At 40.7% G+C, this 24,462-nt stretch overlaps 1 protein-coding gene across 2 annotated transcripts in view; it reads left to right on the plus strand.

Annotated features, from left to right (window-relative positions):
• Positions 1–24,462, plus strand: part of RBFOX1 (RNA binding fox-1 homolog 1) — a 1,176,073-nt gene that overhangs the window by 261,039 nt on the left and 890,572 nt on the right. For both annotated transcript variants that reach the window (XM_054271085.1, XM_054271089.1), the window contains exon 3: positions 23,996–24,028. In XM_054271085.1, coding sequence (XP_054127060.1) covers positions 23,996–24,028 — 33 coding nt within the window. The remainder of the gene's footprint in view (positions 1–23,995; positions 24,029–24,462) is intronic.

Raw genomic sequence — 24,462 nt, forward strand, 5'->3', positions numbered from 1 at the left:
CAGGAGGATAGGCACAGGCAGTTCATGTTGTATTAATAATAATGAGGATGAGGAGAGGCAGCCTGAATCTTACAACAACGCACAGGAATTTTGCAAATGTAACATTGTGAAGGCTTATAATTGCACCAGATATAATTCAATATGAATTCTTTATACCCAGTGTGAGTTAGAGCATAAAGTGCTCATCTTGCTGAAAGTTTCAAAGCTTTGTGGAATAATTCTCCAGGAAAATAAATGGATGCAAGTTATTTTGCAGAAAAATGAAGACAATTTAGTTCGGTGGAAGAGCCTTTTTAGTGTTTCTAGCTGAACTGCTCTGTAGGACTTGGGTAAGGGTGACCCATGGGCTGGGCTGCAGTGGCTGCTGTGCCCATTGCTGCACTCTGAAATCTGAGTAACAAATGCAACCTGTGTGAATTAATTCAGAACAGCAGAATTCTGACTGGCAAGTGATGCCAGAGTCTGCATTCTGTAAGTCAGTTACTGTGATTTATTATGCCTTCTGTTGTTTCCAGTGCTTTTCTCTCTGGGTTTCTATTTTATTTTTTATTTTTCAGTTAAGTAAATTTGATAAAATATACCATCATGTGACAATAAGAGAACTAAACTGGAAAATAATTCACAGTGCAGTATTGATAAATGCCTGGTGCAGTAATAGCAATATGTCATCAATCACCTGGGCTCCTGTTTGATGGCATCATATAACCTAATTCAGGATGAACGTCCTTTGCTTTAACCTTGGTTGTATTTGCAGCTTACTCTAGAGGAAAGTAATAATCCTTCATTAACTGGTAGGTGTGAAACATTCTCTATCAAGAGGGTAGAGGAGGAGGCAAATGAAAATTGGTTTCAGAATGTGTCCTGAGTCAAAATCAGTCTCTTTCTGCAGACTCATAAACTGCATAAATTATTATTATAATACGTTTTTGAAGGGTGGGTAAGTGAATGAATCTTGGTGTTTTGCAGCTTTGCTCCGTTTCTCTTTGTTGCTTTTCTCCATCTGTATTCAAATGTACATATAAAAAATTCAAGGACACATCAAGTCTTTGATCCTGTTACAGCTTTAATTCTTAAGAGCCCATATAAGACTGTGCTTTACATTATGCATTAAGGTACTTGTAATTAGGAGCTGGTGGTAATGACCCATTCTCAGGCAAAGTAGTGCTGTTCCTTGTTTTCCATTAACTGCATTGAGGGTTTATTTGCTGAAAATTGAGTTTAATTTGATTAGCAGGAATTGTGAAACATTTGCAACACAAGGTATATTAGCATAGCACTTTGTGTGTAATGAGAGCCAAAAAGCAGTTAGGGGAAGAGCTAATTACTGAAGATTTTCCTTTTAATAAGGAAGGTCTAGCTAAATTTTAGTGCTCTGCTCTCAAAATCCCTTCAGCTTTAACTGGTGGCTGAAAGAACAACAAAAGGCTCTGCAGAAGTTCAGCAGATGTTCTCTGAAAGTCACCGTTGGGAAAATCCAATAGTTTACTGAAGAAAGAATTCATTTAATCTGAAAATTTGGAGGCACCAGCAGGATTTTACACATCTTCATTGATCTGATAGTGGTGGGTGTTTGCTACAGGGCAGAGATATTAGTGGTGTTCAGGAGGGACCCCCACCTCTTTACTTCCCCCCAGCCAGGGTGGTTTGTTCTGAACCAAGAAATGTTCTTTACTCACCTGACTGGAAGTTCTTGGAAAGCCCATCCCAAAATCCCATGAAAACACTACAGTTTTATAATAATTTATAATAATAGCAGTACAGATTATAATAACTCACTGGGAAGGTTTTCCCCACTGTTTTTAACTGAGCAGCAGTGGTGTTGTCTTGTGTGTTGAGTCATTTTCTGTCTGCCTGGGTTGCCCAGAGTGCTCAGAATCCTCCTGTTCAGATGAAGGGTTGATAATTTTATTGTCACCAGCAAGTTCCTCTCTGTCCCTCTGTGAGTTCCTTGGAAAGAGCCATTGGCAGAATCTTGTGAAAGTCTAGGTGAAACATATTTTCAGTCAAATAAGAGTCAATAACCAGGTCCAAGGTAAATAAAGAATACCTAAGTACCACAGAACATTTAAACAACCTTTGCAAAGCTTAGATCAAATCACTTCTTGATAAATCAAATCCATGGGGTCCAGAAGGAAGATCCAGATAATTTGTTCATGGATCAAAGTTTTATTCTTTATGTTTTCCGTCTCAAGAACAGGCACTCATCTCTTCTGGGAATAATTTTCACTCTTCTACCCTTAATTCTGTTCTGCCATTTGCATGAGCTGACAGCCAGGAGGTAGCTGTGTTCTCACACAGGGTTCTCACCATCCTGGAAGTGCTCCAAGGTAAAGCAGACACTTCATTAAATCCACAGTGGCTTTTCTTCTCCGTGTCCTCTCTGCCTGCTCCAAACCAAACACGCCTGCTCAGCTCTAGTGTCTTTTTTAGTCCTTTGTGTTCAAGCTGATTCATTTTAGCTGTAGTGATGATGTGAGCAAATAATCACATTTTTGTCAAAGGGGGATGCAGCTGAGCTGACTGCTGGCTTTAACCTGAACCTGTGGACATTTTTGCACATCCTGTGAACCCCCAGAAATGTTTGGAGTAGGTGATGGCAGTTTAGCTGCCCTGGTGCTGGAAATCCAGGCCTAAATATTTCCTGCTTTTCCAGGAATCCTCTTTTGTTTCTGCTCAAAACAAATTCAGGTTCTGAGAGCCGGTGCTCAGTTATTAAATTTAACCTGAAATTGTTGTTGATGGCAATTATTAACATAATTTTATTAGTAGCTGATTAGTTGTGCTAACTAAGATTTCCTAATAACAACTTGCTTTATGTGTCTTTGTTTGGAGTTTTGGTGTTGTAGTAGCATTCCCTCATTAGCTCTGTTTACATTACCACTGCACCCTTATTTTTTCTCCTTCTTTAGCAATGGTTACTTTGCTCAGCTTGCTGCCAGATTCTTTTTTGTCTTTTGCTTAATTATCCTGCTTTGACTGGATAGAAATTGCAATTACAGTTAGCCAAATATGAAAAATACATCTCCACTCATCTTCTAACTTTTGTATTTGCTTGAAGTTTTGAACAAATTTAATCAGAGTTCATTTGCACCTGCTTTGTGTTTGCTTTTCCCAAATACTCTGGCAGATGGGTTTATTGGTATTCAATAAGCATGCTGGCATCAAGTTTTCAACGAATACTTCAGAATATTTGCAGAAAAAGACATTTTTACTTTGATTATCCATAGAGGGCTGTTAATAACACTTATTTTATGGTGAAGCAGAGTTATGTAACTGTGTATTTACTGCTCCCAAACAAACTCCAACTCAGCTAAAGAATTAATCACAAAAAACATTGAGAGATTTGTTTCAGCAACTCAATCAGGGACGTTGCAATGCTTCTCAACATCTTGCTGCTGCTTTTCAAAATTATGGGTTTAGACTTATTTCATGACAAAAGCACTTCAACCCTACAGCTGAAGTTCCAGCACAGCTCTGCCTGGATTATTATTTGTAATTTGTGATTTGCCCACACAAGCTGTGGTCTGCATAGGTGAGCATTCACTGCTGAAAAAAGGCAAACAGAAGAGGGTGATAAGGAAATTAGGAAATTGCTGTGGCTTCCCTTTATTGTTGTTATCCCTATGTGGTGTGGTTTTGCTGAAATCTGATATTTTCAGTGTCTTGGGTTTGGTTTTCCAGTCTTGTGCTTGTTGATGCCGCCACAGTTCACACTGAAATTAATGTGAGTTTTCTTTTTTCCCAGGGTGTTTACAGACTACTCCAAATGTAGCCCAGCAGGATTCTGGTCTGAACTGAAATTAACTGTCATACATAGGATTTGTTTATCTCTTCACATCCTTCTGTCACAGATGTTTGTCCTTTGGCTTGTTCCTTTTTCTAATTATTTTTTGATTATATTTTGAAACACCTTCTGTCTAACCAATTTCTCCCCAAATCAAACAGTTCATTTCTTTCCCCTTCACCCACAGTGATTCCCCCAAACCCAATGTTATTTACTTCTGGTGGAAAGTGACCTTTATATAAATGTGTTTCAGATAGGAGTTGCATTTTGTTGTTTATTCTTCTTGAGTTATAAATCCACATGTGCTGTGCTGTGTGTTGATACACAGTGTAAGGTGAGGAGGGTACAGCTCATTTTCCATGTTCATGCCCCAAAACTTCTTTTTGAGGTCACCACTAAGTCACAGGTAGATGATTGAAAACTCAGAGCGATGCAAACAGAGCAACCCTGACCAAAACAATGTGACAGGCCACCAACAGCTCCTAGAGCAGATAATTTCCTTATTTCCCAGCCAGCCTGTGGAAAGCAAATGCATGAAAATATATGAATTTCCTCAAATGACATCTCAGACAAGCATGCAAAGAAACTGAAATTGGGCTGCTGGAGCTGTTTGCAACTTCAGCTTGTGTCTGAGCAGGCAGGGCTGAATCCTCTGCACTTGCAGGGTGTGTGCTGCTGAATCCTCTGCACTGCTGCCTCCAGGCTGGGGCAGGAGCCTCCCATCAGCAGGGCGGGGCTGCAGACAATCTCCATAAACCATGGGAGACTGCAGAATGCACCAGGGGCAGGTGGAGACAGCCTGGTTTTGAGAAAGGCCATTGCAGAATGGGTTATACTGCAGCACACCTCTCTTCATAGAGAGCAGCAGGCAAAATTCCCAGGGATATTTCCTGGGAATCACAGTGAGGAACCTCAGAGAAAGAGAAAACAATTCTTATTTCATCTGCTGCTCCTGTTTTGCACATGTGCAATGTGTTGGAAGATTATTTACCTGAAGAAATTTGGTAATTGGATTCTGCTGAGGATTGTTTTGTTTCCTTGGGCAATCACACAAAGCTGTGTCCTCACTCTCAGGCAGAGAGTCAAGAGTTTTCTTTTAGTATTCTTTATATTGAGTATAATATCTTTAGTATTCTTTATAGTAAGTATAAAATAATATAGTATAGTATATCTCTTTATTATAGCTGTAATGTAATAGAGTATAGTTTTAATAACGGGAGTGTTCAGCATTCCGAAGCCTTGCAGTCAGATGCCAGTCATTCCCTGTGTTGGGGGCAACTTCAAAATTGTTAAAAGTAGATTAGGAACTGTTGTAAAATAGTTGATAGCTTGTTAAGCATGTACTGTTAGTTTGGTCATCATATTGTAAAAGGAGTTAAAAGGGTAGTTGTAAGAAATACAGCACTCAATGTACCATAACACACCCAGTAAAGTGCACCACGAGCCAGCCTGGACAGAACTGTAATGGGCCAATCAAGCACCTTAAAACCTTCATGCAAATGAAGGATCCAAAAAGAAAACAATTCATAGGGACAAAAAACAGGATAAAAAGGGGCTTCTGACCCACTGAATGTTGCTGCTCCATGGGGCCATGGCTGCTGAGCAGCCCCAGCACCGGCGCTGCTCCATCCTCAAGGGAACGCTCCTGCTCAGCCCAGGCCCCCTTGCTTTGAGCCTTTCTTTTATTATAATACATGCTGAAATCACTTCAGCACTGGGAGCCTGCTCTGGTTTTTATCACACATTACACAGTCCCTGTTTGCAGTTTGCTGCTGCTGCCCTTGCTCCTTCGTGCCGAGCTCTGGGCAGCCTCACCCTGCACAGACAGGACAGAGTCATGGGGAGGAGCAGAAAGTGTGCAGGAGACCGCACAGGAACCTCTGCACAGCAAATGTAAGAGCTGTGTGACAACTCATTGATATGCAAGTGCAACTGCTGCAGATGCTGTGAACTCCACAGACAAAAAGAAGGTAATTTGATGGCACTAAGCAGAAAGCTCATATGGGGCTGATGGCAGAGAAAAGCACTTTGATTCTTCAGTTGTCTGAGCTGTTCAGAGCACTGTGGAGCTTTCCTGCCAGGTCCAGGTGCTTTGCTGAGTTGCTGTAGCTGATTTCCCTCCTCACACACATGCAGGTATCTCAGGCCAGAGCTGCTGGACAAACCATGGGGTCACTGTGGCTTCAGGACTGCTGCTAATGGTGACCCAGTGGGTAAAATAATTCCTGCCTGCAGCTGAGTCTCCTCTTGCTCTGTATTGGGATGCTCGGATTGCTCTCTAAATTTTTTTATGTGAAATAAGCTGGGTTTGAGAGGGAAAAACTAGTAACACAAATGTGGGGGAGGTGGCTGAGTCCTTTTGGGGAAGGCTGAAGGTGGGAGCTTGAATATTCTGTAGTTTTGCTTTGGATGGTGTTTAAAAAGGGATAGGTTGAATTCAGGCAGGTTTGTGTTTCAAGACAAATTAATATGTAATCAATGGAATTGTTCAGGCAATCAAAGCTTATGCCCACAATATTTAAATCACAATTACAATAGGGAAGTTTTCTGATAAGCACAATTAAGATAATTTCTTTTTGTGTCACTTCATTCTTCTAAATTAACATTTTTTTCCCTCCATTTGCATTTGGAATTAACTCTGTTAGCATCATTTAGATAGATATTATTTTGGTAATGAGGAAAGTTTTCTGATTTTTTCATTCCTTTATTATGAGCCTTGCAAGGTTTCCACTAACAAGTAACATGTGAAGTGTGAGAACAAGGGAATAATGGGGGAAGATACAACCTTTTCCTTTCCAACAACAGGATAATGGCTATCAGGGATCCTCTCCTTGAAAGAAGAAGTGGAATATGTCTCTTACAAGTAGGAATATTAAAAAAAAATCAATAATACAGGTTTTCTGCTAGTCAGACTTCCCTAGTATCCTTTCCAGTGGGGAAATTAACAAAAATGTTTTAATTATTTTCAATTCTCTTTACACAGAAAAACAACTGTGGAGAAAAATATGAAGTGTTTCTCTGACAATTGGTTTTCTGTAGTGTACACAGCAGTAAAAATAGCTTAATTGTGTAATACTTTCCAGGAAATACATCTTTCAAATCTCCTAGGTAGAGAAGGATGGGATTTTTTTTTTTTTTCAAGCAAAAAGCTGGAATTTGTATTAGGCTCTAAATGCAGACAGAATTCCAATTGAATCAGTTTCTTGCAGAAGTTTTATCCCACATTTCTCTATAGAAAATTCTCAGTCACCAGAATGCAGAGGATGCCTCACCTCTTGGGCTATCCCTTGGCCTGTCTAGGGGTGGACATTCATTTTGGGTCAAGTTTTTAATATAAATTAAAGCCTAATTTTTGCTGTGTGTCCCAGGTGCTTGGTTGTTACCATTGTATATTGTTGTCTTTTGCACATTGTCAGCAGTGAGTTTTCCTTTAGAGTGAAATGGGAAAGTCTGGAGCCTCAAAGACTCAGAGTAAAGACAAATTCAGGGCTAAAAGACAGAAATATTAATTGAAAGGCTGTGTAGAGGGCTCTCAACTTTGTTGCATGAGTTAAACTGTAGGTCAGTCACTCCAAATTGAATTTAGAATTGCAATGTGCACTTTTTCCTTTAGATTTTGTACTTAGAAAAATGGACTTTGGAAATGGATTTTGGACTTTGGAAAAATGGACTCCTTGCTTTCTTCACATGAATTCAAGACATTTGCATCTCTTTTCTATTTATTTTTCATTTTTATATAGAGAACACAGTTCTTAAAAACTAAGGCTAGAAGTGATAATTTAATGCCTTGAGTAACCTTTTTAGTTTGACTGGATCTCCTGCTAGTTTCTTGCTGGCTTTGATTTTAGCATCTTTGTCAGGGCTCTTACCAGACCTTCTGAAGATCTGATGCTATTGTATGAAGATATATTATAATAATAATTTATCTCCTGACTGTTGCTACAGTTATCTAAGTTATAATTTAGAGTTCCACAGGAGGCTGGGGGCCATTAGGTTTGCAATAAGAAATACCAGGTACAATTTTCCCTTGTTTGTTTTTTTTCTTCTGCAGTTGATTTGTTGTATTGCATTGAACCTTCAGAAATCTCGAAGCTGGCACAGTTTTTTCCTTTTTTTTCTGCCCCTCTCATGATGTAACTCTGCAAGAACTTTTCCAGTCACTACCCAGTGTGCCAAGGAACAAACCCAGTGTTATTGCAGGGAATGCTGAAATATCGTTTGTGTATTCACAGCTGCCAGTTCAGATCTGAGAGATTCACCTCTGACAAGTTAATATAAAGATTTAAAAAGGCTGGGGGGGCCTCCATCATTGGCAAGAAATACTTTTACATTATGTCATTTATTATCAAGATGTTACTGAGTCACAGGATAATTGGTGTGAAAGCAACAACTTGTCTGAAGCAGCATTGTTTAGATTAGGGTTTTTCTGTGTGTTTGAGGAGGCTGAGGGTTGCTATTCCACCCACTCTGCCAGCATTTCATGCAACAAATATATATATATATATATATATATGTATATATATATATAAATATATATATAGTTTTCTAGGGGAAATAATATAAGCAGTAGAACTGCTGGAATGTCAGAAAAGCCATGGTACCAGCACTTGTGGCAAGGCAGAAGTTGCCTCATTCTGCAAAATGCAATTACTTGATGAACTGATGAACATTTTAGAGTAATATATGGAAAACATAGGTTTAAATATGTTTTTTAAATTCCTTTAGGATTAGTAACTGCATTAAAGACCCTTGAGAATTAATCCAGATTTTCTAAGTCAGAAGTCAAAAAAGCATTTGAAATGTTTGAATTGTTAACATCCAATAACTCCCTTTTCTTTAGAATGTATCCAAAGGAACAGATCCATTTAATTAAAGACTGTGTTAATAATTAGACTTGGAAATTTGATTGATTACAGAAAACAACCCCAGCAGGTTTGAGAAGGCTCCGGTTGGTGCAGGAGCTGTGCTGAGGAAGGAGAGGTTTGAGAAGGCTCTGTTCTTTCTGGGGGTTCTAGACAGGAAATCTGTCACTTTTTATGTCTTTCACAGCCCAAGTTCAACACTTGACAGCAATAACCTTCCAACTGCATCTACATGAATTGGATGTTATGGCTTCAATGCAAGACAATCTCGTGTGAGATTCTTTTGGTTTCATTTCAAAGATTTATTCGAACTATATGAGGTTTTGTAAGAAAGAAGCATAAAAATGATTTTTTTTTCCAGGCCCTGGTTCAATAAAGCCCAGAGGTTTGAGCATGTCATTGTGAGCCTGTGACTGGACCTGTGCACAGAAATGAAATCTTAACATCATCTTTACAACAGGCAGATTCTTATGACTTGGCTAAAGAATGGCTTCAGAGAGGTGATTAGGGAGAGAGATTTTTTAATGAGTTAAATGAAATCTCCTGCACAGAACTGGCATGAGATTCATGCAGGAGGTTTCTTTTGCCTGTCAATAATCTGTCCCCAAAATGTAACAGAATAGGTAATTTAGGTAGGAGAATCCTCTCCAAAGTTATACAGTGTGTGTATTCTGTTTGTAAGCTTCATAATGAAGATATTTGTCTCTCCATTAGTTGATATTTTCCGTTTCCCAAGGAGTCCTGCAGGATGTTAAGGGCAGAAAAGAGTCTTTGTCACATCACATGAAGCAGATCACGAGCGTGAGCTCTCTGAACTAACCTCCCTTCAAACAGCATTACTGCAGGTCAGCAAAGTTCAAGGATTCTTCAGATCAATCTTTTTCTGTTCATGTGCAAGAGAAATTTAGGACAGAGCTCTTTGTCGTGAATAAGAAATATTCTTGGAATCTAAGCTGCCAGAATCTCCAAAGTGCACACTGTAAACATTTCACTGCCTCAGTGACAGCTAAGTGAGGATGCCTTGCTCATTATCCATAAAGAATATGTGGCACAGATGAGCCCAGAATGTAAATTTCTAAGGAAGTGGAGAAAATATAATTCATTTTTCATGCAGGAATGTGAGATTTTTCTTCTTTTTCATGCTGAAAGGTTCATGGAAAATTAATTAGAAGAACTCTAACAAATATGTCGTGTTGGTAGTGCTGTAAAAGTACTTTTCAACACCAAAGGAAATAAGGGAGGCTGCAATCATTGAGGTTAAATGGAAAATGGGAGGAGCAAATGGGCCCTCAATAGTAGCTGTTCATTATAGATATTTTTTTTAAATAAATGCTAGAAATTAGCAGAAATGTAAAGAGGGAGATATACTTTACTGGAGTGTGGTATGAAATGCAGTAACTGTGTTAAAATTCACCAGAGCTCCTGAAGATTTGTTAGCATTTTGCAGAACGCTTTCTGAAGGGAAAGGAGATGGTTGCACTCAGTGCATCTTTGTGAGCTCTGTCACAGTGAGATCTCTGTGTGCACTTACCAAAACTACAGCCATTTCAATGACACATTTAATTTTCCTGAGAGATGAGGCGTTTGCTGCAGTGCAGAGAGAAACCTGTTTGTTTGCTGGCAGGTGAGCTGGGGCAGGCACGATTTAAGTGTCCCAAACCAACGAGAGGCTGGTTGGTATTTCTGGAGCCCTATCCATTATTTACAGTTACTAGGCTGCCAGGGTATTTGCAGCAATGTCACACTAACCTCCATGAATTCTTGATTGAGAAATAAAAAATTAACAATATGGACTGATGGGAACACTGGTGGATAGAGACAAGTGGTTTTAGAGCAGGCACAGTGCAGTGCTGGTAACACAAACACACCCCCAATGTCACATTTTCTGAAAATTTCCCTTGCCCAGGATTCTTCTCCTGGGAAGCTGAGACGCCTCAGAGAAAAAGGAAAACAATTCTTCTCTCATTTGCTTCTCCTGTGTTTTGCTCACATGTGGAATGTGTTTGGAGATTGTTTACAAACAGGTGATTGTTCCATTGGTTTCATGTGAATTGTTTTGATTTATTGGTCAACCAGTGCCAAGCTGTGTTGGGACTTTGGAAAGAGTCAGGAGTTTTCATTATTATCTTTTAGCCTTCTGTAAGTGTCCTTTCTGTATCCTTTAGTATAGTTTAGTTAGTATTCTTTAGTATATATAGTGTATATATATATACACACTATATATATGCTTATATATATAGTATATACATAATTATACATATATTATATATAATATTATTCTAATTATATAATATTTTTAGTAGAGTATTATTTAATATCATATAATATCATAAAATAATAAATTAGCTTTCTGAGAACATGAAGTCGGATTCCAGTTCATCATTCCTTCCTGCCACTGGGCATTCCAAGCAAATACAAGACCCCCAACATCTCAGAGCAGCATTTAGTGCTGCAGAACTTCCCCACAGCTTTCCTCCCCTGTCAGCCCTGCCCTTCTCACCTCCCCACACAGCTGGGACTGGAGAGGAGTTGGCTTTTCCTGCCATTTCTAGATCTGCTGGGTTGTCTAAATTTCCCTCAGTCATGGAAATGAGATTCAGGGCAGAGTTTGAGCTGCAGTTTCCTTCTAGCAGGTAATGTCACATTATCCTTTGGCAGCCTGAGGTGCTGCTGGTCCCCTGTGCCCCCTCCATTCTGGGCAGGGGCTGTTTCCCTGAGTCTGGCTGTGGCTTTGGGGCTCCTGAGGAAATCGGCAGAGTGGGTCCTGCTGGGGTGACAAACAGCCTGCAGCCAGGGAAACCACAGGGCAGGTGACAGGCTCGCTTTGTTAGCCCGTGCAATAACGGTGGTGATTAGTCAGAAATACAGAAGTGAAAAGCAGAACTCTTGTGTGGTTTGTTTCTTAGTAACAGCTGGAGCAGGAATTGCCTGGGATGCCAAGGCTTGTGCTGAGCATCACCAGTTTTAGGAACTGTTTGTCCTGGACTGGGGGGCTCAGCCTGGGCTGTTCTCATACAGGGGTAACTTTTTGGCTGCTCCTGAGACATCACCTGTCTCAGGTTTTGTGTTGCTGAAATGGCTCCCGAGGTATTAAAGAGTCTTCTTTTCCCAGCCCCACGACTGAAGAGGAAGTCAGGATTCCTCAGCTCTGGTTCTCAAGGTTGATTATTTTCTCTTATCTGTTACATTCCTTCTCTGACCCACCGAGGTCTGTCCTGCAGGTTGGGCTGTGGCACAGTCACTGCCCTCAAGGTGGTGTTATCTTTTTATGCTAAAAACTATGTGTACTTAATTTACAATAACTTTCCAATACCTATCACCTATGTTAAACAGTCTGTCTCTAAACCAATCCAGAAGTGTCACCATCACTCAGAAGGTGGAGGACAAGAAGAAGGACAGGACATGCCCAGATTCTTCCATCTTGCCTCTTGAACCTCCGTTCTAAAACCCCAAAATTCTACTTTATCACCCTGTGACAAATTAGCTATCATTCTACTCAAACTCTTGTGGCTTGTAAATCCTCACACAAAGCTGGTAATTGTTTCCATGGGTTAAAATCAAAGGCACAGGTGTTTTTGATTCTGTGCCAAGATCTCTGAGCCCCCTGCCAGGGTCTGGAGCCTTCCAGGGCAGCCAGAGAAATGTCCTGGGTTCCAACACACCTGTAAACTTCTCTCTCATTTAAAGCAGTCACCTCCCTCAGAACCAAAGAAATTTCAGGGTATAAAATGGAGCCAGGCTAGGGTGGAACACCTAAGTTCCACACAGTGCAAACAGCTTTGTGTTCCTGACCCTCTCTGGCTCTAATTTGGGGCATTGTGTGGGCCTTCAGGGATGCTTTTGTGTTCTTTTTATTTCCAAACAGTAGCTTCCACTAAAATCTCCTTCAAGTGGAACTGAATTTACTGTTATTTTATATTGACATGAATTCTCTGTCCAGAATCTGGTTGTTGGTGGCTTTTTTGTCACCTTGAACTGATGCAGCCCTGCAATGTTCCTTTGGTCTAAGCAGAACCCTGGCTCAGGGTTCATAGGCAGGAGAGCTTTAATCTGCTTTGAAAGGGGCTTTCAACAACACCTGGTTTAGCATTAGAGCCTTCTGATCAAGAGTGTTTAAATGGTACGTTGTAATTGGAAAGCATTTGCATGGACTTCTTAATTATTTTTAATCACCCACTGTACATAAATCCTGGAGTAGAGAGCTTAAAGAAAAGCTGATTTATTTTTGAATATTTTTTGCGCAGGGAAAATTCCAAAAAACAAAGCTATTTCTGCAGGACCCTTGAGGGACACCACTTGTTATTACATTTTATTACATTTCTTAGATTTAAGTTCTGGAATGTGCAGAATATTATCTGTACATTTTCCTGCTTTTTAACCATGCCTTTAAAGTCAGAGGATCCTCTCCTGAAGAGAATAGGTGTTGCTTATTGACACTTTCTGCTTCCTAATTTAAGGCTTTCAGTAGTGCCCACGTTTAAAGTATTTTACGTAATTCATTGCACTATTTTCTTCCTGCCCTAGGAAATTATAAGCATCTCTTGCTGTGATCTTTCACTCCAAGGATTAAGACTCTTTCCATATTCATAAATGTGAGGAATTGTAATATCTGGTGTGTCAGGGAGCTCTGGGTGGTGGGCAGAAGGGGCAGGGTGGCTCCTGGAGCAATGCTGGGAGTGCCACAGTGCTGAGAGAGGATTTTTGGGACATTTCAAATCTGTTTGTCCAGCTCACAGGGATGAAGGTTTGCAGCATTAAACACAGCCAGGAGACAGGTATAAACCTACAAATGATGAGAAATCAGGAGTGAAGGATTTGAATAGCTTACATCTGCCTTTGAGACCGAGTGATCCATCTCTTATTTTGTATGCCTATCAGTCCTGAATGAACAACAGCTGTAGCTTAGAAACAGATGAGACTTTCTCTTAGGAAATGCTTCTGTTAAGGGCTTTTTACAGCCCTGTCACAGTTTAAATGGACTCTCAAGCTGTGCTGGTGTTAAGTCCCCTGTTTGGGGCCGGGCTGATGGAAGAATTGCTATCCATTTCCAGCCACAGTGACTGCCGTGTTGTCAGAAGTTCCATATTTTAAGATATGACTCAAAATTCTGAATAGTTTGACACATGGCGCTTATGTAGCTAACTCTTAGGGCACTGCTGCCTTTTGTGTAATTCAGTTTGCAGTAATAGCTCCCAAATATAGTAAAATTCCTTTAAAATAAGTACTTTAGGTAGTTAAAACTGAACAATACTGACCACAAATCTTAAACTTCCCGCAGATAAAGGGGCTGTGCATTGCTTTATCCTGGTGAAGCATCTCCCTGCTCTCATCCTGCTGATCTATTCCCTTTTTTAATGCTTTAAATGTATTGCTACCATGAGGTTATTAAGAAGAAAGTGTTTATTTTAATTTAGACTTCAAGTACCCCAGTTCTGCTCCCTCCCAGTGCTGCTTTCCCTGCTGACTGGAATATTTGGGAATGGTGGTGCCTTCCTCCTGTGCAGTTTACCATGAGAATCTCACACCATGGATATGCACCCTCAGCTCTGAGTCCTCCCAGCAAAAAGATGGAAAAATACTTGATTATTTCTACCTCGGTGTAAGAGAGCAACCTGAACTGGAGATACACTCAAGCTGTGAATGTCAGGGATAAATAGGCATCTTACAAATGGCATTGAAAACTGTCTGTGCTGCTGAGAGGGAAAAAGATTTGGTTTCTTATTGTTCTGCTGGCTTTGGGTTGATTTTTAAAAAAGAGAAAAGTGGTGTGTTTTGATGAGGATGATACAGAGCGATGGCTTTGCAAAGTGCAGCTCTTTTCTTCAAACATTTGCCTTTTAGACTGAAATCCTAAGGCTGGGGTGCTTGGTTGTGCTCAGTGGCAGGCAGGAGCAGCTCTGTGCTCGTGCAGCACGGGCTGGTGGCATTAATGTGTCAACATCTGCTCGCTACAGCAGAGGTACCACGACCTTGCTGTATCATCATTAATTTCCCCAAACCAAACCAGCCAGAACCAGTGCTGGGAGAAACAATTTGGAGGACATCAGCACATAGTTGAACTTGTTTAGTCTTTGGCATTGATGGAGGGGTTGTTGCTTTTGTGACCAAAACTTGTCAGGACCATGAAGGGAGGGCCTTGCTTTGCCCAGAGGCTCTGGACACGCTGGTCCCAACAGGAGACTCATCCCTGGGAAAGGTGGGAATGAGCATCCCAACCTGAGAGGAGCTTGGCTGACTCCACAGGCTGTATTTTAACCAGAACACATGGAAATGCTGGCAAAGAGCTCTGTCTTTGTTTCTGTGCCCCACGGCCTCGAGCAGAGATGGAGAAATGATGGAGGAATGGGGATGTGGATATGGATATGGATACTGGTGTGTTGTATTTGCAGGGCTGCCATGGCAGGAAGGAATGATGAATCTGATTCCATGTTCTCAGAAAGCTAATTTATTCTTTTATGATGCTATATTATATTAAAGAACTACTATACTATACTAAAGAATACAGAAAGGATACTTATTGAATGTTAAAAAGATAATAATGACAACTCCTGACTCTTTCCAGAGTCCCAACACAGCTTGGCCCTGATTGGCCAAAGAGTGAAAACAGCTCTCAGCAGAATGCAATGGAGCAATCACCTGTGGGTGAACAATCTCCAAACACATTCCACATGAGCACAACACAGGAGAAGCAAATGAGATAAGAATTGTTTTCCTTTTCTCTGAGGCATCTCAGCTTCCCAGGAGAAAACTCCTGGGAGACAAGATTTTTTTCAGAGAATGTGAATGCCGCACTAAGGAAGGATTTACCTTCATTTAAACTTGTTCTGGGAAAGAGCTTAAATGCACAAAGGGATTCTCTCTGCCCCTCATCCATCTGAGGGCAGCTCAGAGTCCCGCAGGAGACTCTGGAAAGAGCCAGGAGTTTTCATTATTATTTTTCTAGCATTCAGTAAGGATCCTTTCTGTATTCTTTAGTATAGTACAGTATTCTTTAATATAATATAGTATCATAAAGTAATAAATTAGCCTTCTAAGAACATGAAGTCAGATCCATCATTCCTGCCTTAGTCGTGACATTCCCAGCAACTACTGGGAATGTAATACTAGGAAAAATACTGTTTGGCAACAATTTAAATTTAAGGCAGTTATAAAGGTATAATTGAATTGCTTTGTCCCACAAGCTCTAATGATGGCAAATCAGATATACTTGTATAAAGATGAATTATTTATTAAGACAAATGAACAGACAAAAGATAACAGATGGAAGATCTTAATCAGAATTACTTCCTATACTGCATAAAACTAAAAAAAATATAGTTGATTAGAACATCATAAAACAGTGCATGATATCAAGGTACTTATATTAAAGCTGTCAAAAAATGGTATGGATTAGGAGTTGAATGTAATTTACCACCAAAATAATGATAATGCACAGATTCCATCACTTTACCCCAGGGTAGTAACCATGGAGTAGGTATCCCTACTCATAGGAGGGACTCCACACATTTCCAGGAAAATGCATGGAAGATTTCTACTTTGTGAAAGTTTGCTGTGGCTTTTATGGTTGTAAGGTGGATGGCTGTCAGTCAGAAATCCAGCTTGCCTTGTCAGATGTCCGTTCAAACCAAGACATTTATTGGCACTTGGGAGAACCCCACTGGCACCAAAGTAACTCCCTGTGAGACATCTTGTCCAGTTTGAGTTGTGTGGAATAACTCAAATTTTTGTTATACTTAACAAACAACAGATGAGATTTTATGAGGGGTAGGATGTCCTGCTACTCCTGTTGATGGTGGTGGCTGCAGGCATCACCTTCCTGTTGATGCCTAGGGATTTAGCTTCTATATTTCTCTGTACAGCTTTAGTGTATTGCTCTAAAACTCCATAGCCTATCAGCTACTCTTCTCCTTTTTCATTCAGACAAAACAGTTCTTCTCTAGGCTTGAAACTCAAGGACACCTCATTCTGTCAGGCCTCAAAAAGTATAAACAAAAGTGAGTTGTGGGGGAGCAAACTGGGGGTAAATGACTTCATTACCTGAAGCTGTAATTGGAGGATTAACCCCTGATGTGTAAATGGACCTAACTTATCATTATGTAAAAAACTTGAGCCCATCATCCATCCTGGGTGCAGCCTCTGGGAGGTGCATCTATTGAAAATAGGTGTATCTATTGAAAATACCCACTTTTAATCTCTTACTCTTGGCTAGCCTGTTCCAGGTGGCCACTTCAGGCCATCAGCACGACCTGGGCAGAGCTGGGAGTTGTCTCAGCCCTGTCAGTGCCAGCACCCAGCTCCTGTCCCCCAACAGAGGCGAGGAGACCCCAAGTGTGCAGGGTGTCCCCTGCCATGGCACTGCCTGTCCCCTGCTCAGCAGCCCAAACTCATTCCAGGGCTGGAACTGTGCAAAGTGAGGGCTGCCAGGGCGCTGCTAATGCAGTTCCTGGGTGGAGTTCATGCCCTGGAGCCTGACCTGGTGTTTGGGAAGCTGATGGTGTGTGAGTGCCTGGCTGCTGCATGGTGCAGGGGGATGCAATTTTCGGGGCTAATGATGGTGCTGACCTGATGTCCTCACACAGCTGCTTTCTATTACTGCTGCTGAACTGGGCCAGGGCAGGCTCAGGGGACTGGCTCTCTGTAATGAGCTGCTGTGCAATTACAGCACTTACTGCAGGACACCAGGGCTAAATCTGCCTCGTTTTTGCTTCATCATCTATTTTTATATTATTCTGGCATAATGTGGGCATTCCGAAAAATGTGAGTTTATTGCTCCTGGGTGAAATGGATAGTGCTAATAGTGCTGCTGAGTGTGGTGAGGGAATTGTTTCATTGCTGCCTTTTCGCTCTGTCCTCTTGCCTTGGAAAATTATTGACACGTGAAAAAAAACCATCAGAGATCTTTTTGTTTATATTTATATTCCAGTTTTTTTTTTTCCTTGCTAAATTAAGCAATTAATGTCATTTCTTACCAGAATCCATGGAGAAGCTGTAGTGGCTCAACAGTTTACTTGAAAATGCTTTGTTTACCTTGAATTTCAGATTTAGTTTATTGCAGTTGCATTCTGGATCATGAATTTGTACCATCTAATAAGTGTGAAATCCCACTTTTGCTGACTTCTGGAAATTGCCAAGATTATCATAGGCAGCAGTGCATGAGGATATTTTGCTAAAGGCATGGATAAAGTAGGTTTAGGTTACTTTTAAGAGGACAGCAAACAAAGACCATACATTTTATTGCATACAAAACCTGTTTGTGGTTAACTTATTGTGTATTGATGTTTTCTCTTATTACCTCATTGTAAGAGTAATGGAATTTATTACCAATATTAAAGAGGAGCCATTTGGCAAGTTCTGTGCAGGTCACGTTGCTTTGTAAAAGTGAGTTCCAATGTCAAAGAAAAAACCATGTTGTTCTCCAACTGTTTTGTACCAGGCACACAAATATACAGAATCTTTCATGAAAATCATTGTACAAGTTAGTTAGAACAAGTGTTTCAGGGATTGTTTTCCTTTTATTTATTTATTTTAGAGAGTTTATTTGGTTACACTACAGAATTTTTTAAAAAGATGATAGTATGACTGAGATTTCATACATTAAGTGAACTATCCATGATAACTATTCCACTCTTTGCAGACTGATTTATAGAGCAAATTTAAATTAAAGATCTTAAAAAGCCAATATTAATTGAGCATCACAAACACTACTAGGATGTAGTTAGGAGCAGATATATTTTTCATCAGCTGCTGAAGTCATTGCCTGTAGACTTACTGAGTTAACAGAAATTTAGAGTAACCTAATGCTGTTATCCATAGCAGTAAATAAACTGAGCAAAATTTAATTAAAGATACATATCTATGAAATATGAGTCTTGATTCCCCCTGTCCTCCCTTCAGCATATTCCATTCATGTATACCTTTAATAGATTGGATTTTTTTGCTGGGCACTCATGTGTAACAGCCATAGGTTGTTGTGTTTAGCCTTGTGGAAGCCCCAGGGAGCTGATCCTGCAGGATATCCCTGGAATTTCTCACTCGTGCTCTCAGGAGCAAGTGCTGAAGGGCAGCATTTTACCTTCACAGCTTCCGTGGGGCCCAGGACTTTGCTTTAAAAAAATTAAATCTTGTATTTAAAAATGTAGGTGGTCACTTTCATGTCCCAGACAAAAATCCATCTGAGTGTTTTCTTTTCTGGAGACTCTCAGCTTGGTTATCTTTGTATTGTGAAGAGAGGAGTTGCTATAAATAAACCTCTTAAATCCTTCACAGACAGTTTTAAAAAAATATCCAAGGTGTTAATCAAGAAAAATAGTTTTAGTTTAGAACTTCATTTGAGCATTAGTCAGAACAAGGGTAAGAACACAAATGGAAAAGCCCAGCCTTGATGAGTTAACATTTTTGGGTCAAGTCCCACCTTCCTGACACTCAGGAGCTTTGGTGACCATTAAGGATTAGGTTTATACAGGGTCATCTGGGGCTTCTTGGTAGGCTTAGATGGGAGTGGGGATGTAAATGTTCATTTTGTTTCACTTTGCACAATTGCTTTTAGAAATCAAGAAGGGGGTGAATGAAAACTGATGAATTGGCAAGAACTGCTTTAGCAAGAAGGTGATCTCTCTTGCATGCATATTTTTCTGTTTTTGATAGAGAGACTTAAATACATTTAAAGAACAATTTAGATTTATAGCTATATTTATCATGATTACTTCACTAAATTTGGCAAGGTGCATTAGAATTCCATGTTTCCAAGTCACTGTGCTTTAGGAAGTGAAATATTGCAATATGGTTTGGCTTATTTTTCTAATTTTGTCAACACTAAAAGTGCCAGACAGTACATTGCTGTAGGGGGATAGAATATAAGAAAATAAAGGTAGTGTAGAAAGTAATCTCACCCCTAAGGAGTTGCAGCTGGGCCAATTATCAAAGATCAGGAACAGGCCTGACTTTAACAGGCCACAGCTGTAAGCAATGAGAAGCAGATGCTATAAAAGAGTGGGGTGGCTGGGTGAGAAGGGAACTGGGGTCAGTGGCTGCTTTGGGAAGAGGAGTCAGTGCTCTGAGGAGCTGTCTGTGAGAAACACCAAGAAGGTGTGGAACTGTTGTGATAAGGAGACAACAGTGTGGAACCCCTGCAATAGAATGGCAATACATTGCAATATTCCTGAAGGCTTGTTGGTTGGTTTGGTTTTATCTTTTTTCTTTCTCCTGTTGCCCTGCTGTTGTTTATCACAGTGGAGCAGTGAGGTCACATCATGGAGTCAGAGCTGTGGTTCTGCTGGAGCAGGGATCCTGGACAAGGGTGAAATTGAGGAAATGTCTTTTTTAGAAAAAATAGGAATAGCAAAAGGGCTTCACACTGTGGTGGGTGAGATGGGACTGTTCAGTGAAATTATCACTCATCTTCAGGCACAGGATAGATGAGAATCCTGGTTTAGAATATCTTCCTTACAGTTTTTTCCTGCTTTTTTTTTTTTTCTTTTGAGCTTTGATACATGGAATTTCTTGTACTTTTAATACAAAATTGATACTAAATGAGCTGTCCAGTCTCGTGTTTGAGGAGCTGACTTAATTTAAGACAGTTTCCTTTATTTCTTTTTGGTAAGGTGTTGTCTTGGGATATGTAACAAACAGCAGCCATTTGCTTCCTGGTTTAGAATGGCAAATATTGTCCTCTGCTCATTCTGGAGAAAGGAACTATGCATGCACCTCAAGATAAGACCTCTCTATATGCTAAAAGCAGTAAACATAGTTTAAAAGACTCTTTTTGCAGTGTCATCACCATGTCTATGTTTTTGTCAGTATTTGCAGGATTCTTCATGTAGAATGGGAAGATCTGCATTGAGTACAAGCTGCAGGAATAGCAAAAAAGCCATTTTTAAAGGTGTTTTCTGTGTCACGTCTAGCTTGTAGCACAGGAAGAATAAATTGCATCTTGCTTGGAAAAGTGACATAAACCCATGGTTTTGTTATGTCACAGAGGGATTATGGTGAGAGAGACAAGGATCCCTCACCTGAGCCATAATTCCTCCTGGTGAGATTGCTGTGGTCTCAACCGGGGCATCAAATGTCATGGGGAGAGCAGCAGGAGAGAGAAAATGGTGATTCCTCACAGGAATCACAGGGCAGAGCAGTGGATTATTGTGGAAGGGGATCTGTAAAGGGAAATGAGGTGAGCTGATGATGCCACACCTTGGTGAAATTGCTGTGATTTCACCAAGGGCATCAAATGTCGTAGGGGGGGCAGCAGGAGAGGGAAAATGCTGATCCCTCATAGGAATCCTGGGGCAGAGCAGTGGATTATTGCAGAAAGGGATCTGTAAAGGGGAATGAGGTGAGCTGATGGTGCCACACCTTGTCTGCAGCCCAGCTCTCCTCTCTGCCCCCTCCCACCTTCTGCAATAATTACCTTATCATGGACACATCACTCCAGGTGCTTCTGGCCTGGGGTGGGGGTGAATAAATTGTTTTTGTGTCTCTGGTGGCCTGGCTGCAGATCTTAGCTCTGCCTAAGGAGCTGAAGAGCTGGCAGTGCCTTCTCAGAGGATTTAATTGAGTGATCACACTGTGACACACAGACACTTCCTCAAAAGCCTCAGCAAAGGCTGGCTTGGAACTGCAGCTCTTTATCACCCCCATTACACTGCTCCCATGTCTTCATTCACTGCTCCTCAAAGGTGACAGGGGATGCAGCTACTGGGCTAGAAATTACAAGTTTCAGGAACAGGGGTGTAGGAGTGAGGGGGAGGAAGAAATCAGTCATACAGATAGAATGATAATTCACTGCGTTAAGACACATAAATAAAAATCACTGTTAAAATTTTTAGATAATTGTCAGGTCTTCACAGACTAACAATAGTCAGCCCATTAATTTAATGAGTGTTATTTGACCCATAATATTAAATGAATGTGTTTCACTGTTTATTAATTCAACATTAGCTTGAGGAATGCCATTATTTTAGGTAGAAACACTCCATCTCTGTCTCTGTTGGTGTAGTGGTGAGTGCACTATCAAAGATCACAATCCCTGTGGTGTGAGGATCATTCTGCAGAGTTCCCGGAATAACTCAGGGTCTGTTTGTGCCCCTGTGTCCAGCCTGGGTGCAGATGTTCTCTCAGCTGTGCTGCTGCAGATTTCAGCAGGAAAACTCTGCTGTGACAGCCTGCCACCCTGACCTGCTGAACCAGGTCCACAGAAAGCTCCTCTCTTCGCAGTGTCACTGTGTTATTTGTCTTTTTGTTTGATAATTTTTCATTAGTATGCTCGGCCTAAGAATGTGCTAATGGAATTTGATAAAAATGTAAAGCTGGGAGGAATTGCTAACACAGAGTGTGTTATCCAGGAAGAGATGGATGGGCTTGCAGACTGAAATAAAAGTGAATTAATGTTAGTAATACCCAGGAAAAGGTCATGCTTCTAAGAACTAACTGGAATTCAGCTGCTGAGCAGGGATTTATCAGACAATAACTTGGAGAAGAAAGATAGGGACATAACATGGCCAGTGGTCCAGCTGACCACTGGGTGACTGTAAAGCACCAGGAAGGCACAAAAATATAAAAGAGAAATACAGTCTTTGGACACGTAAGGTGAATTATTAAAACAGAAGAGTAATTGCCTTGCAAGGCATTAGTGAGTCCTGGAGTAGTCACGTTGTTCAGTTTTATTCACATTTCTTGCAAAGCTGACAGAGGGAGAAGATGGGCACTTTTGACTGGGGGTTTAGAGCAGGATTTATGGCAGCTTCAGGAAGCTCCACTCCAAATTCTGCTGGTTTAAGACAGGTTTTTGGTATATCCTCTACAATATAGGCTTTTAGTCATTTGCCTCCAAGAAAGATGTAATTAAATTGATATAAGTGGAGTGTAACTCTATGAGTATATCAGTAGAAAAACCTTTTTGTGAGGGGATGCTACCAGAATGATCTAAGGGAATGGATTGGATGCTTTTTTGTATGGTTTATTTTGGAAAGGAAAAATAACTGCTAACACCAAAAATATTGATGAAGAGGAACAACAACAACAGAAAGGAGATAGGTTGTTTGTAAATAAATAGAATTTAAATAAGGTCAGTTCTGCTTGTGTGAGAGAAATTCTTGAACAGCTTCAAAAATCCCATTAGTGACAAAGATACACATTTCAAATAGAGCTGAACCTGGGTTTGAATCAGGTTAAATTAAATAACTGTTTGTGATTGCAGGTGCCGTGTGGTGATGTGACAGGAGTTCATTTCCATTCCTAAATTCCTCTGGAATAAGTTTTTGATGAATCCACAGATGTCTTCCATTGAACAGCAGCTCTGCACACAAATTGTCTCCTTTGCTGTGCAGGCTGAGCTGTGCTCAATAAAATCTGAGCTCTGCTCCACCTTCCCTCAGCAGGGCCCTGGCTGGGCACTCCTCCTGCTCCTGGGAGAGCTGGGGATGTCCTTTGGAAGGGATGATTAGCACCAATATAAAGGAAGATCTATTCTCCTGGAGACAGACTTATAGCTGGGTGTCAGTCTGGAATTTGTGAGGAGACTATTAAGGGCTTTTCAACCTAGTACAGTGGTGACAGTATTGGGACATAAAGTTCTAACAAAGATTTTTGTCTCTCAACGTGGTTAAACAGCCCTCAGAGTCTAATATGAGCTTATTAACTTCGTGTCTGTTGTTTGACCTATGGCAGTGTGTAAGCGTCTTAAAATGTTTCAGTTGCTTTAAATGATAAATTGTTTTAAGTTGCTATAAGTGATGAATTTCTCTCTATTGCCAGCAGTGGATTTTGTGCAGTATTTCACAGCAGTTGACTTTGTAGCTCCCTGGTGTTGGGCAGTGACCTGAGCTGAGCTCAGTGTACCCCTTGGGTGGCAGAGAACTCAGTGATGTTTGTGCTTTGGCTGCTGGAATTCAGCCCAGCAGACTGTCCCTAGTGAGAGGGATCTGGCCAAATTTCAAATTTATACCACTCCACATGGAACTTCAGGCCTTCAGTGTGTTGCTTCTACCACTATGGAACTGAACTCTTTTCAAAGAATATTCTGGGAATTGTGTCTGGCTTGGAAAGCTTACGGGTGCATTATGCTTGTCATCAACAAACTAAAAATTAGTAAAAATAGAAACATATATTCCCAGTTCTCTCTTGGTGTATTTCCTGGATTTTTACCCAATATTCCTGAATTTTGCTGTTTTAATTTATGCCTGGTTTTGCCTTCTGATGTGCGTGAGAGGTGAATATCTCAGTGTGAAAGACAGTTCTCTTCAGTTCTGTTCCCTCAAGCCATCAGAACCAATTGATGTCAGTTACCTCAAAAGCCAATTAATCCCACTCCTGTTTTGTTGGATCAATACTAATGCATTTTTCCTGTAATTTTCAGGTTTTGACATCGCTGGATGCCAGCAAAGCTGAGGTAGGAAATTCTGTCTCATACTGGTGGAATATTAAATAGCTCTCAGTGCTTCTGATAGAGGGGCCAGCTTGCTTACAATCTTGGGGTGAAAGTTTAAGTTACTTCAGGATGGCATTTGTGCTGCTCCTAATGCTTAATGAGCCAATCTTTGGAAATCTGGTCACGGTGTAACAATATTTAAGCTCATAAAGCCCTTCCAGGAAAGTTTTGCCATTGTGCATGTCTTTCTGAAGGTTTCCATGGCATCCAAACCACACAATTCAGAGGTTTGTTCAGTGTTTGCTTTATTTCCCACCCCCAGAAGGTGCAAGCTGACCTTGCCCTGTGCCCTTCCCTTTTTCCCCTTTGATATAAGTGGGGTGAAACTCTATGAGTAGAAAGAGCTTTTAGTGAGGGGATGTGACCAAAGGGGATGGATGGGATGGCTCATTTTG

The sequence above is a fragment of the Melozone crissalis genome, unplaced genomic scaffold, assembly GCF_028551555.1.
Source record: "Melozone crissalis strain CALT ecotype California unplaced genomic scaffold, PUWL_Pcris_2 ptg000012l_1, whole genome shotgun sequence".
Classification (NCBI taxonomy): domain Eukaryota; kingdom Metazoa; phylum Chordata; class Aves; order Passeriformes; family Passerellidae; genus Melozone; species Melozone crissalis.